Source organism: Octopus bimaculoides, chromosome 1, assembly GCF_046866305.1.
Source record: "Octopus bimaculoides isolate indiv1 chromosome 1, ASM4686630v1, whole genome shotgun sequence".
In the NCBI taxonomy this organism is placed as follows: domain Eukaryota; kingdom Metazoa; phylum Mollusca; class Cephalopoda; order Octopoda; family Octopodidae; genus Octopus; species Octopus bimaculoides.
The window spans coordinates 18,370,885-18,386,533 of NC_142928.1; the positions used below are offsets into that span (position 1 = coordinate 18,370,885).

A 15,649-nucleotide genomic window follows, 5' to 3' on the forward strand; every position below is an offset into this window, starting at 1 on the left:
TATGAGACAGTAATCATTTGTTGATACTCTCAACTTATCCTTCCATATATTTAAGTGCTTCTCTTAATCATTCATGTTGTATATGAGTTGATTGTATTTGTTAAAATGACTAATAACACTCAAATCATGGATGACAATTGAATTAATAACTCTTATTAAGCGTCACAATTTGATACAAATGTCTTTGTCTTCGTTTTCCTTTTGATATTCTAGAATTTTGGAGATATATACAAACTCAGCAGTGAATAAACACTCTGTTAGGAGGCACAAGCACTTATACACACATGTACACACACGACAGTTACTTCCGCCTACCAAATTCAATCACAAACTCTGTGTAAGCTCATTATTCTGATTTCGAATATAGTCAAAGTCAATTAGACATCTAATCTGTGATACTTTATTGCAGAGGTCTAATAATACAGAAAGATGTCCAGAGTTATCTCTGTTACTTGTATGAATGGTAAAGGAAGGGGTGATCCACTGATGGAAGTGGGATGGGGAAAAGTCAATGGTAAAACAAAAATCAAACAGCGCTTCAACTCTATGTGCCGGTAAAAGGGAGGAATGTGAATGTTTGTGTGTTTGTCTAAAATATATTTATATATTTGCGTATATGTATATGTGTTTGTGTATATTTATTTAGAAAGATACATAGAAAATAGAATTACAGACATGTGCTTTTACACATACACACACACACACACACACACACACACACATATATATATATATATAAACATACACACTTAAAAAGGAAGGAAGCAAGTTGTGACAAATTTCACTACAGACTGTACTACTCATACATATAAATGTATACATAGGCACACACGCACACACACACACACACACACACACACTCACACAATGAGAAAAAAAAAGGCATTAGATCAACAACTATTAAAACATTAGTCATTGATCTAATGCCTTTTTCTCAATGTAGGTGTGGCTGTGTGGTTAAGAAACTTGCTTCCCAACCATGTGATCTTGGGTTTGGTCACATTACATGGTTCTTTGGGCAAGTGTCTTCTACTTACAGGGCTTGATCCAAGCCCTGTAAGTGGATAGAAAGTGAAAGGAGCCCTGTCAGTAGATAGAAAGAGAAAGGAGTCCATTGTGCATGTGTGTGTGTCCTTGTCTAGACATCATGCGATGGTTGAAAATGAGCCTCACTGCCATACAAGTGATGTTGTTCATTTACAGTATTCTGTGAAAACCATGTCTGGCCATGGAGAAATATTACCTTGCTTAGAAACAAGTAAGGGCTGGTTACAGGAGGGTCAACTGGCCATAGAAAATCTGCCTCAACAAATTCTATTCTGTCTGACCCATCTAAGCATTGAAAAGTGGACATTAAGGGCTGTTGTGGTGGTTGTTTGTTCCTTCTTGAGCCATGCCTGCCTCATAAGGGCTGTTTTCCAGTTTCATCAGCGCATAGGTTTCCCACCTGGACAAGATGCCGGTCCGTCACAGGTGAGCTGCTTGATGCAGGAGGAAAGAGTGAGAGAAAGTTGTGGAGAAAGAATCAGTAGAAGTTCGCCATTACTTTCTGCCAGAATCACATGGAGCCTAGGCGTTTCGCTCATAAACACACACATCACCCAGTCTGAGATTTGAACCCACAATCCCTCGACCACAAGTCCACTGCTCTAACCACTAGGCCATATGCCACCATACATTGAGAGATGATAAATTCTAATCAATTTTCTAATGTCCTCAATACTAAATAAGTTAACGTATTAGTTTAATTAATTAATTCACAGGTCCAACGCATGCCAGCATGAAAAGTGGATATTAAATGACAATGATGATGATGATAAACATGCTGGTTTTGGGAAATATGCTTAATTTTATTGCTTACTTATGTACAATATTTCACAACATTCTAAGGCAGCAAGTTAGGAGAATCATCAACATGCCAGGCAAAATGCTTAGTGGTATTTTGTCCACCTCTATGTCCAGAGTTCAAATCCTACCAAGGTTGACTTTACCTTTCATCCTTTCAGGGTTGATAAATAAGTACCATTTGAGCACCGGGGTCAATATAATCAACTTAACCCCACCGGCTGAAATTGCTGGCCTTGTGCCAAAATTTGAAACTAATATTACAGGCGCAGGAGTGGCTGTGTGGTAAGTAGCTTGTTTACCAACGACATGGTTCCGGGTTCAGTCCCACTGTGTGGCACCTTGGGCAAGTGTCTTCTACTATAGCCTCAGGCCGACCAAAGCCTTGTGAGTGGATTTGGTAGACGGAAACTGAAAGAAGCCCGTCGTATATATGTATATATATATATATGTATGTGTGTGTATATGTTTGTGTGTCTGTGTTTGTCCCCACAACATCACTTGACAACTGATGCTGGTGTGTTTACGTCCCCGTAACTTAGTGGTTCGGCAAAAGAGACCAATAGAATAAGTACTAGGCTTACAAAGAATGAGTCCTGGGGTTGATTTGCTCGACTAAAGGCGGTGCTCCAGCATGGCCACAGTCAAATGACTGAAACAAGTAAAAGTGTAACATTCTATGACAGCGAGTTGGCTGAAACATTAGCATGCCAGGCAAAATGCTTAGCAGCATTTGATTTGTATTTACATTCTGAGTTCAAATTCTGCCAAGGTTGACTTTGCCTTTCATTCTTTTTGGGGATGGATAAAATGAGTACCAGCTGAGCCCTGGGGTTGGGATAATTGATTTACCCTCACACACTGAAATTGCCAGACCTGTGTCAAAATTTAAAACCGATGACACATAACATTCTCCTCTTCCACCCTCTTCTCCAATCTTGTGAAAAAGAATACTTTTATCATGTGCGCTGTTTTTCCTTCTCTGACTAATCTATAAAATATATGTCAGATAAGCATTGACCGGGGTTTTTCCCTCGGATATGCAATGACATTGTTATGACTAGATCATCATCATCATCATCATCATCGTCGTCATCATTTAACGTCTGCTTTCCATGCTGGCATGGTTCATTATCATTACTTAGAACTAGGTGACCCCGTGCCATCAAAAATGACAGCTAATTGTAGTATTTTATATATAAAAATGGGTACAAAAAGGTGAAAATAAAATCAAACGGTTCTTCAGCACTATGTGAGTGTGTGTGTGTGTGTGTGTGTGCGTGTGTGCATATGTATACATTTATATGTATGTGTAGCACCATCTGTAGTGAACTTTATCACAATTTGCTCCCTTCCTTTTTAAGTGTGTCTGTTTATATATATATATATATCGCCTTCTAGCACTTGTGCTGGTAGCACGTTAGAAAATCATTCAAGCGAGGTCATTGCCAGTGCCGCTGGACTGGCTCCCGTGCAGGTGGCACGTAAAAAACACCTTTTTGAGCGTGGCCGTTGCCAGTACCGCCTGACTGGCCTTTGTGCCAGTGGCACGTAAAAGCGCCCACTACACTCTCGAAGTGGTTGGCGTTAGGAAGGGCATCCAGCCGTAGAAACTCTGCCAAATCAGATTGGAGCCTGGTGTAGCCATCTGGCTCATCAGTCCTCAGTCAAATCGTCCAACCCATGTTAGCATGGAAAGCGGACGTTAAACGATGATGATGATATGTATGTGTAAAAGCACATGTATCTGTAATTCTATTTTCTATGTATGTTTCTAAATAAATATACACAAACACATATACATTCACGCAAATGTATAAATATATTTTACACAAACACACACATACACATACACACAAACATTCACATTCCTCCCTTTTACAGGCACACCCATATACTCACACAGAGTTGAAGCCCTGTTGTTTTACCATCCCACTTCCATCGGTGGATCACCCCTTCCCTTCTCATTCATAGATTGTGACAGAGAAATACACAAGGGTATTATTATAGTAGATTGTTATGGTAGAAAATATACAGCACTCTCTTTGCCACTTCCTCTCTCTCATTGCTATTACTTTCTCTCACTCCCTTTCAGTCATGGCTATTACTCTTACTATTTCTCCTTCACTGAATTGCTATTTTTTACATTCTTTTATTCTTTTATTTGTTTCAGTCATGTGACTGCAGCCATGCTGGAGCACCGCATTTAGTCGAGCAAATCGACCCCAAGACTTATTCTTTGTAAGCCTAGTATATATTCTATTGGTCTCTCTTGTCGAACCGCTAAGTTACGGGGACGTAAACACACCAGCATCGGTTGTCAAGCTATATTGGGGGGTGGGAGGGACAAACACAGACACACAAACATATACACACACACAAACATATACACACACACATACATATGTATATACATATATACGACGGGCTTCTTTCAGTTTCCGTCTACCAAATCCACTTACAAGGCTTTGGTCGGCCCAAGGCTATAGTAGAAGACACTTGCCCAATGTGCCACGCAGCAGGACTTGAACCCGGAACCATGTGGTTGGTAAGCAAGCTACTTACCACACAGCCACTCCTGCACCTAGATAGATATTTATTTTTATATAAAGATATGCAAAAGAATGTATTTGTAAAGCTAAACAAGTAAAGGAATGAATAGAGAAAATATGAATGAGCAGCCTGACTGTCAGACTGTGTGACTGTGTGACTCACTTAGTAACTCACTGACAATATGAATGGATGAGAAATAGAGAGGGAAATAAAACAGTCCATGTCACCTGATAGAGTGGTAAAACAACATAACAAATAAAGGTATATATTAATACATACACATGGGAGTGTATGCATATGACATGTGTGTGAGTGTGTGTGTGTATGATGAAATCCAGAACTAAAATGAAAATAGCAAAAAAAAATATAAAAAGACCTATGCATATATATACATATATAATTTATATAAGGGCATTTACTATATAGTAATGCCTCACGCTTAGAGGGACTAAATAAGTCAAAACTACCAAAAAATAAGCACATATTTACCGAAAGCGAGGGAATGCAACTTTCAAAAATTAACCTTATATAAATTATATATATTTATGGAAAAAAACGATGGGGTTTTTCCTTATGGGGTTTTTTCATGCTGACTACTTGATAAATTCTTATAAAGATTTTATCCTATATTATATTATATATACATATATATATATATATATATATATATACATATGTTGTTGTTGTTGGCACTCCGTCGTTTACGTCAAGGGTTCCAGTTGATCTGATCAACGGAACAGCCTGCTCGTGAAATTAATGTGCAAGTGGCCGAGCAATCCACAGACACATGTACCCTTAACGTAGTTCTCGGGGATATTCAGTGTGACACAGTGTGACAAGGCTGACCCTTTGAATTACAGGCACAACAGAAACAGGAAGTAAGAGTGAGAGTAAGTTGTGGTGGAAGAGTACAGCAGGGTTCGCCACCATCCCTTGCCGGAGCCTCGTGGAGCTTTAGGTGTTTTCGCTCAATAAACACTCACAACGCCCGGTCTGGGAATCAAAACCGCGATCCTATGACTGCAAGTCTGCTGCCCTGACCACTGGGCCATTGCGCCTCCATATATACATATATATTAGTAAAAATAATAAGGTACTCAGATATCTGGATGGTTGTACATTAACAGATTTTTATTAATATGTCACATGTTTTTATAAATTAGCGCTTGCATCTATTCTCAACTGGTACCTATTTTATCTACCCCAGTGTCTAACTGGTACCCATTTTATCAATTCTAAAAGGATGAAAGGCAAAGTTGACCTTAGCAGAATTTGAACTCAGAACGTAAAGACAGATGAAATTCCACTAAGCATTTTGTCACAGCTCACTGCCTTACTTCTCTTTTATTATTAATTAATAATGGGGATTTCTTTGCTTCTACTAACCGCTCAACCATGAAGTAGAAGTGGAACCTGTTTTTTGTGCAGTCAGGCAAACTAGAGATTAAAAATAAGGTAGGGTCTCACATGCATATATATAATAGGTTGAAAAACTTTAACTCTTTAGGTACCAGCCTGCTCAAGACTGCCCTTGGTCTGATAAAGTTCATGTTAATTTATTCTAAACAGAGCTTAATAAGGACAAAATTATTTCATTATGTTTGTGGTAGAAGGAAAACTGGAAGTGGGGAGAGATGACATCATGTCAGCGAGTGTGAAGAAAAGTTTCCCTCTTTTTCATGCTATTGGCAACAGAGGCTAGACGTGGCAAAGACAGGTCATGACAACACATTAACAATTGAACAATCTGCCTGACATACCTGATTGCATGTTGAAGTAAGAACGACTTGATTTACGTGCCTTCAAACCACAAGCTATTTCAGCATGTTGTCACCAGCTGTGAGGATACGCCCAAGAAGTGGATTTTAAAAATATTTTTCTGTTGCTCTTGTTCTTCCTTGTTTATTTTTGCAATGGCTACAAAATTCAGAATTGGTTGTAATGGGGTGAGACCATTCACTGGGGAAGGCAATGTGGTGATCTGAATAAAGAAGGTGAGATTCGTGGCGAAGCTGCAGGGAATAGATGTGGCTAGCTTTATACTATTGTACTTAGAAGGCAGTGCACTGATTCTCTACCTGGAGATGGATGAAGTGGACCAAGAGAAAGCAGAAAAATTGAAGAGTGGCTGAAGGACACGTACACAGAGGGGGACTTTTAAAGCCTACAGCAGGCTTGGGAGAGTGAGATGGACTGACAAGCAGATAGACAATTATGTGAGCAAGATTAGGAGGTTGGTGGGCATAGCAGGGTTTACTGGAGCAGTGATGGAGTGGATGGTGGAGCTGGCTTTTGTAACTGGCTTCCCCAATTGTATTTCTGTACATCTGCAGCAGATGCCGGACATTGAAAGGATGTTGGTAGAAGAGATGATTGACAAATCATGGGAGAGATGATTGACAAAGTACCCTTTGTCCTCTGTAATGTAGCTGACATTAGAAAAGGTATCTAGCCATAGAAATCATGCCAAAGCAGACACTGGAGCTTGATTATATTGGGTGAAAAATTAGCAAACCTCATTTGAATATCAGAGAAATATACCTAGTAGATATAGCAAAAAGGTTAGATATGTGTAAATATTGACAGATAATTACGAAATTTGTAATTTTTAAGTGATCTCATATGAGATCACTGGTAGGTAATGGGTTAATAAAAATAAAATTTAAATATATGGCTGATTAAGCTAATGGTTAAACAAGCAGTTGAGGAACAATTCATTTTATTAAATCTTAGCTTTCACTCCATACGAAGAACATATTTGGGGACAGTGTATTTTATTTTATTTCTACTGGTTTTAGTCATTAATCAGTGACCATACTGGAGTACCACCTTCATGTCCAAAACATTACTCAAATTCTTATTTCAATGCATCATCCATCATCATCATCATCATCGTCGTCGTTGTCGTCATCATCATTAGCATTTAACATCTGTTTTCCATGCTGGCATGGGTTGGACAGTTTCACTGAAAACTGGCAAGCTGGGGAGCTGTACCAGTTTTCAATTTGATTTCGCATGGTTTCTACAGCTGAATGTCCTTCCTAATGCCAACCACTCCAAGAGTGTAGAGGGTGCTTTTACAAGCCACCGACACAAGTGCCAGTTACATAACACCAGCATCGGCCACAACTATGATCTCACTTGGCTTGATAGGTTTTCTCAAGCTCAGTATTTAATCAACCCCTACTTCTCAAACTGCTTGCTTATGGGGGCGAAAAGGTACACAATACTAAGCAATATGGGATTTTTAACTCTAGCAAACATAAGTGTAATCACACGAAGATACTTCAATGAAATCCTCTTAATATAAAGTATAGAAAATTTTGAAAAACAAACTGCACATAGGCACCGGTGTGGTAGTGTGGTAAGCAGTTTGCTTCCCAACCACATGAATCCTAGTTCAGTCCCACTGCATGGTACCTTGGGCAAGTGTCTTCTGCTATAACCTTGGGCAGACTAAAGTGGATTTGGTAGACAGAAATTGAAAGATACCCATTGTATATATATTTGTGTGTGTGTGTGTTTGTCCCCTACCACTGCTTAACTGATGTTGGTGTGTATATGGACCCGTAACTTAGTGATTCAACAAAAGAAGCTGATAGAATAAGCGCCAGGCTTAAAAAAACAAGTACTGGGGTCGATGCATTCGGCTAAAATTCTTCAAAGCAGTGCCCCAATGTGGCTGCAGTTTAAATGACTGAAACAAATAAAAGATAAAAGATAAAAAAAAATCTGTCATATTGACCTCATCAATGACCACAACCTCATAAGTCTGGAAGGGTCTGTAAAGGTCATTGCTGTTATCCTGCACACCCAAACTAAACAATAATATTTATTATTTTACAAATGTTATTAAAATAGAATATCATTGAAAGCGGATGAACAACCAACCACTTGTAGAAATAATTAATTTGTTTTATTCAAAACAATGTAGGGTAGGATATTATGACTGTTGATCTGGTGATGTTTCAGCTTTCTAATTCTGTCTATTGTCTTCAATGAGTGAATGACAAATGTGCACAATATTTCTTTCACATGAACTCATGTCATGAATTTTCGACAAAATGTCAAAGGTAAACTGGTTGAACATGTATATTTAAGAGTATAGCACCAATTGATTATGAGAAATAAAGAAAATATTTGAAGGAAATCTTCTATAAATGGTCTGTAAGTTCACTGAATATTTATCAAAGTGAAATGCAATCAGAAATATATCAGTTCAAGAGAATATATATCCAGTATATTTTAGATAAATGGATTAAAAAGAAGTAAGGTTAGTTACAGTCAATATTCATGTCTTCTCCAGGGAGGATGAGAAAATATTTCAGCTCTGATCAGTTGCTGCTCCTCTCACCACTGCTCAAGCCTGACCCATTTTAGAGTACTGTTCATATATCTGGAACAGTGTTGTTGCTACATATACAAATACCTTAGGGCACTTTTAAAAGAAGGCTGAGTGTGTTATTGATACAGACTCACTCACCAACACATCATAACCACTATGCTTGCAAAATGTGCTGTTTCCTCTCTCTAACCACTTTTATTACTACTGCCTCAACAGCATCTGCTCTTTTGAATTAGTAAACTACATAACTTTATCCATTGCTCCTATCAGATGTGCCTGCCTTTCCTCTATTTGTCATCCTTGCTGTACTCCTTGCACCATAGATGCAGCAGTAAATATTGGGTTGTCAGATCAATTTGTTTGTTTATATTTTTCCATTTGAATTAATATGAAAAATATTTATATCATAATGTTTTTAGTGTTCTTTTGTTTTGTTTTGTAGCTCTGTTCTTCCTCTACAACTTTTGTTTCTCTTTTTGAAATCTGAATAGATTTTTTCCCTCTTTTCAGACATGATAATGGAGTGCCCTATAGAAAAAAGAAAAAACCCCAAATTTATCTGATACTATATATACTGCTTCATTCAAGCATTCTTTCCCAATGCTGCAAGCTTCAAATATTTCTTGTATTGATACCCCATCCATATAAATCAATATGCTGCTGTTCAAATTAAAACAACCAGACGAGTAGGGAGAAAGTGGGTAGTTGAAAATTTCTTGGGTACTGCCCCTTCTCTTTCAGCTTAGAAAAGACTGGAACATTTAACTACTACTAATACTACTACTACTACCACCACCACCACCACCACCACCACCACCACCACCACCACCACTACTACTACTACTACTACTACTACTACTACTACTACTACTACTACTACTACTACTACTACTACTACTACTATTACTACTACTACTACTGATGTTGTATCAGAGTGTTTCTTTCAACCCTATGGTTTATCATTCACAATGATTTAGACACCATACAAAAATTTTGTCAATTTGAAGTCATATTTCCAATAATAATTTAAACAATGTCTTCGTTAAAGTCTCATTAAAATTGTTTTTTTGTTTTTATTTACAAACAAATTTGAAATATATAAACAAGTAAAAAGTCAGACTTTGGTTCCATGAGAGCAAAGTAGCAGCCTTTGGTATATATTACTTGCTTTACTTTTGACATGAACAAAAGATGAGAAACAGAGCTGAAGGCTTTCGTTACGTTTTTTTCTCTTAAAATATGATTGAAGATACATTTTTCTTCTTGTGCTGAGTTCAAATCAGGCCAAGGTCAGTTGTCACTTTCATCCTTCTGGGTCGTTGTTGTCATCATTGTCATCATTGCTGCCTCCACTATCGTCATCACCATCATCATCATCATTGTTTAAACGTCCATTTTCCATGCTGGCATGGATTGGATGGTTCGACAATGACAAGCTGGAAGGCTGCACCAGGCTACAGTCTTCATTTTAGGCATGGTTTCTAAGGCTGGATGCCTTAGAAACAAAGATAAGCAAAGAGAGGGCTGACACAGAAAGTTCTCAGAAAAATATGAATAGGAGTGGCTGTGTGGTAAGTAGTTTACTTACCAACCACATGGTTCTGGGTTCAGTCCTACTGTGTGGCACATTGGGTAAGTGTCTTCTACTATAGCCTCAGGCCGACCAAAGCCTTGTGAATGGATTTGGTAGACGGAAACTGAAAGAAGCCCGTCGTATACATGTATATATATATGTATGTATGTGTGTGTATATGTTTGTGTGTCTGTGTTTGTCCCCCCAACATCGCTTGACAACCGATGGTGGTGTGTTTATGTCCCCGTAACTTAGCGGTTTGGCAAAATACCCGATAGAATAAGTACTAGGCTTCCAAAGAATAAGTCCTGGGGTCGATTTGCTCGACTAAAGGCGGTGCTCCATCATGGTCGCAGTCGAATGACTGAAACAAGTAAAAGAGAGTAAAAGAGAGAGAGAGAGAGAGAGAGAGTATGACAATGCTTCAGTAACTTTCCCTTATAAATGTAACTTTTATTTACATGTAACAATGTTCCTGAGAACTGAGTTCTCAATATGGGTTCAGTTCTCACCTGGAACACTCTACCTACATTACAAGATACAGGTATGGTTATATGGTTAAGAACTTCGTTATGGAAGCTCAAGTTTCTGAATTTGATTCCATTGCATCTCATCTCTGGCATGTGGGTTTTTTTTTTTTTTAAATTGATTTAAACCTTACAAGGGAAATTAAAGAGAAAGCCCTGGAAAGAACAAGATTTAACAAATGTATTAATTTAATGTGTAAAAAAAAAAGAGGAATGAATTCTGACATTTCAGATACTTGTCTTTCACCATCATCATCATCATCATCATCATCATCATCATCTAACACGCACACTCGCACGCGCGTACGCAGGCAAACGCACGCACACGCGCACACACAAACATGTGCTTGAGGATGGATGTATGTACAGCGGCATTATTGTATCTGATTTATGAGTAATACTGAATGGAGCATTGTTGGGAGATGAAGCATTTTCTGGTCTTGAAGGGAAGGGTCGGTCAGAAAAATAAAGGCAAGCTATATCTATAAATTTAATTCCAGAAGAATCCACTTCAGCTGATAGGATTTAATATCTGAAGTTCATTAAGATGGGAAGCTGGCAGAATGTTTCCCCTCTTTACGTTCAGAGTTCATATTCTGCTGAAGTCTACTTTGCCTTTCATCCCATCAAAGTCAATAAGATAATTAGGGGGTGGGGAATTTCACAATGCCAATTTTTGGCAATTTTCCGGAACCTCCGTATCCTAAAACGGGGATTTTTTGTAAAAAAAATTACAAAAATAAACAAATTTGGGACAAAATGGGTGGGGGTACGGGCGGAAGTCTTTCCATTACCAGTTGAGCACTGGATCGATGTAATCGACTTATCCCCTCCTCGAACTTTCTGGCCTTTTGCCGGATTAAAAAATATTATTTTCTCTCACTTATATATAAGTAAAGTCTGAGGTTCAAGGAAGCTGATGAATACCTGTTTCAACAATAAAAATTCTTAGATTAATAATTTTATTTTCTCTTAGGCGTGGACTTTTGCGAACTCCCCTTATAATTATGAGATAAATTTTATTATAATACGAGCCCAAGCCAGAGTAAATTTTTTCTCAGTCTTGAAGTTAGTGGGATTGTCCAAGGAGAATGGAAAGAGGCCCAATGGATTTACCCTCGGCCTTTGGGTTAGAAGTATGTGATGCCCTTATTAATGATGCTTTTTCTCTATCACAAAAACTAAATGTCGGGGAAGAGATGGGATTGGTTACGTTAGTGTTGTAACTGAATGAGATCCTGAAAATATTGTAATTTGTAGGTGAATTATCTATTTTAACCTGCAGCATTCGAGACGTTTGGAGAAGCCGAGCCGCTAACGACGCCGGAGTTCTATCTTACTGAAGTATGAAGTGTTTGTTATTAGAATGATTCGCTCTTCCGACACCATATCCCAGTGATAACCCACGGCAAGACCGCGATTTATATGGGGACTTCGTAAAACTTAATTTAGAAAAAAATTCGGTAAATTTTCAGATTAACACCCGCACGATTTTCACTAGGGTGTTAGGGTGGGAATTCCGTCCCTAACCCTAACCCTAAAACACTAACCATAACCCTAAAACCCTAACCGTAACCCTAACCCTAATACCCTAGTGAAAATCGTGCGGGTGTTAATCTGAAAATTTAGAGAAAAATTCCAGTATTCTCTGTATAAAATGTGTAACCGAGTGAGTGTGTGTGCATTTTCGACACTTATATTGTTATTGTATTCTTAATGAATAAACATCACCGATCATGTACTGACATTATTTAATTATTGTAATCTAAATGAAGTTCATGACATCACTTATTTTATCTTGAACAAACTAAAGATTATTTCGATCCATTCCACCAGTTATACTTCAATTATTATTATTATTATTTATTTTCCCAAACACTACAATTTTGACAGATATCTATTTGCTGCGGATCTATATTTTCTTCTGTTGTCAAAATCAGATTTCAGTCGGTAAAAGAAAATAGTTTTATTTGGAATAATTCCTTCATTAACTCTTTGTTTTAACTTTTTCAATATGTTATGTACAACTCTGCATATTAATACACAATCGCTTTTTTTTAAAGATTATGCTGTATGTGTTTAAATGACGAGAATTTAAGTCCGCAGTAAATTGCGCGGGTAATTTGTTCTTTGGATCCATCTGTGTGTAGAAGCATTTAGATAAAGGAATCTTTTAGATCTGTGCTTAAGACAGGATGGGAACTCTATCAGAAGAACTGAAATCTAAATTTCAGCTGGAAGATGACGAAAATGATGTTTTGGATAAACGTAAGTGAAAATTGCTATATCACAGTTATTGTTTTATTGACTAGTTGCGTGTTATACAGGCAAATAATTCTACACTAATTAGTACTATTAATGTATATTTCTCTATAATATCTGTCCTCGTACTTATACAAAACAAATCAGTATTATTTGCGTAAAATAAGTGCAAGTCTTCGATGAAAGTTGGGTCGACGAGTCGGTTTCAATCTTCGATTGAAACTGATTCACCGACAGGATTGTAACTGGAAAAACATTGACAACTTCCATTTCCATATATAACTGTAGATTTGTGATTGTCTCGCTTACAGAAATCTGTGTAGTGTAGTGGTAAAAATCTTTCGATTTCAATTCCTAATTACTTACCGACCATGAAATTCTAGAATATCGCCGTTGTAGCTATTTTAACACTTCGAAACCTCTACCTAGACGACATTCCCATGTCTCTATTAAACATGTAACATCCCAAATCTCAACAGTAAAAGATCATCTGGATATGCAAATGGCGCAGTCTGTTGCTGCAGCACAGTTCAAATACGCTTTCTCTTTTACACATACACATTTTCCCACTTCACTCCCAAAACCAACCTAACAAACACAGTAGCAACACTCCCAGAACACGACTGCAACACTCCCTTTCGTTCAGATCAGACACATCAGCAACACACTAGAACAGTAACACAAGACTATCTCCCCACCTCATTCAATTCAAATATATCTACAACACCACAAAACACTACCGCAATGTCATCTTAAAAACATAACCTTCTTTCTCAGGCCAGAGACCTCTGGGTCTGAGTGTGAAGGATAATATTCTTGAGCCCGTGCAAAATTCATAATAAACCCAAAGTTAGATGTAAAATCATTGTCCTCCCACTCTTTTATGTTCGCAGGGTTGACTGGATCTTCTCTTGTGCTGAATTTCGCTGTTGCAATTCTTTGCCATCTCTTCTGAGGAATTCAGCCTCTTGAAATCATCTTTTATCACTTCTTCACTTGTCTTTCTTGTTGGTCCCATTTCAGCTGGATAAAGGCCCAGGCTAGCTTTGGAATGTAGATGACTCCTATTTGAAATTATTTGTTAAGGCGAGAATGATATATTTGGATATGTAATGTTAACCTGGATGAGTGGTTGAACATGAACAACATTAGCTGATATATGCAAGAGAGACAACTGAACTGATAAGGACACATGGTGTGGAATGGTTGAAGTGTGCTTTGTAAAAAGGTGTTATGTTCAGGCAGTGGATGGTAGTGTTGACAGAGAAAACTCATAGAAAACCCAAGAAGAAATTGTAAGGTTGGATCTCAGGCTTTGGGGCCCCTATAAATGAAATGATATAAGATCAAGATAGATCCTGTATCAATGAAGCAGAGCAGACCAATCCAAACCAGTTCAACCTGGAAAATGAACATTAAGCATCGTTTTGTTGTGTATAATCATTTAAGTGTACATTAGCTCCATCCTTGTTCGCCATTCATTGTTTCCCTGTCTCTAATTATCTGACACTCTTCTCTCATGCTCTTGCCAACTTACTCACCACCTTCCTGATCTTCAGTCCCTATTTTCTTTTCTACTCACTGTCTTGTACCTTGCACCTTGATAGTAAGTACACACACTTTGTCACTGTCATCTTTATTTCTCTTTCCAGTTACTTCACCCACCCTTATATAATGTAGGGTAGCCATGTATTTCCTCTACAGCAAGACACATGTTCCTATCCCTCCAATGTACTTCTCAACACATGACTTAAAAACCACTTCCCTCTCTGCCTAGTCATACTATCTTCATCATCATCATCATCCAGTGTTTTAAATCCAAGTTTTGTCTCTGTTAACGGGGATGGCCAGATCTATCTCAATAGCATAGCAACCAAGGTAGGCAGGTGCAGCCCACCCCAACCTTTGGGCTGGCTGGTGCCCATTCTCCTTTGCCGTCATGAGGCTTTTTTGGAGCTGGATCTTCTACGAGGAGCATGCCCTTGCTTACCTCCAACCTCAGTTTCTAGACATGAGTGGTCTCAAGACCAAGGCCTCTACTGCAATTTTTAAGAAATGTGGTTGGAAACTAGCTCAGGAAGGCAGGGACGCTACTGCCTGAAGCTCCTTTCGGAGCCTCCTGACCCTCCTTGTATTATAAATTTCTTTTGTGTGGATTCTGCGTACACTAATGGATTTCTACAAGTATATCCAGTAAAAGGAGTATTCCTTCTGTATGATAGCACATGGTAGCCGATAACCATTGAGGGGCTTTGAAATGCATGGTAAAAATATATGCCAGAATGAAAGAATGATATTAAATTATTAAGATGATGATAATAATTAACCATTGCATGAGATCATCTAAATCTATGAGTTATGTTTTTATTTTCAGTTTATGAACTTCTTCACAGTTACAAACTGGAAGTCAGTGACTTACACGATCACTGGATCGCTTTCCTCATGACTAAAAAAATGGATTTAGTTACAAAACCTTCACTGAGGTTGGCTTCAATAATGCAGAGAGATGTAAGTGACCCTTTGGTATTGTTTAAAGAAAATTTA

General features: G+C 38.0%; 1 protein-coding gene across 7 annotated transcripts in view; it reads left to right on the forward strand.

The window, feature by feature from the left end:
* Positions 1–15,649, forward strand: part of LOC106873471 (DNA polymerase alpha subunit B) — a 52,015-nt gene that overhangs the window by 5,651 nt on the left and 30,715 nt on the right. For 3 of the 7 annotated variants that reach the window (XM_089348857.1, XM_014920853.3, XM_014920852.3), the window contains exons 3-4: positions 12,907–13,111; positions 15,480–15,613. In XM_089348857.1, coding sequence (XP_089204983.1) covers positions 13,039–13,111; positions 15,480–15,613 — 207 coding nt within the window. In that variant the 5' untranslated portion in view covers positions 12,907–13,038. Of the gene's footprint in view, positions 1–11,885; positions 12,188–12,906; positions 13,112–15,479; positions 15,614–15,649 lie in introns of those variants that run through there. The other 4 variants (XM_089348878.1, XM_052978647.2, XM_014920854.3 and 1 more) reach the window with 4 other exon arrangements.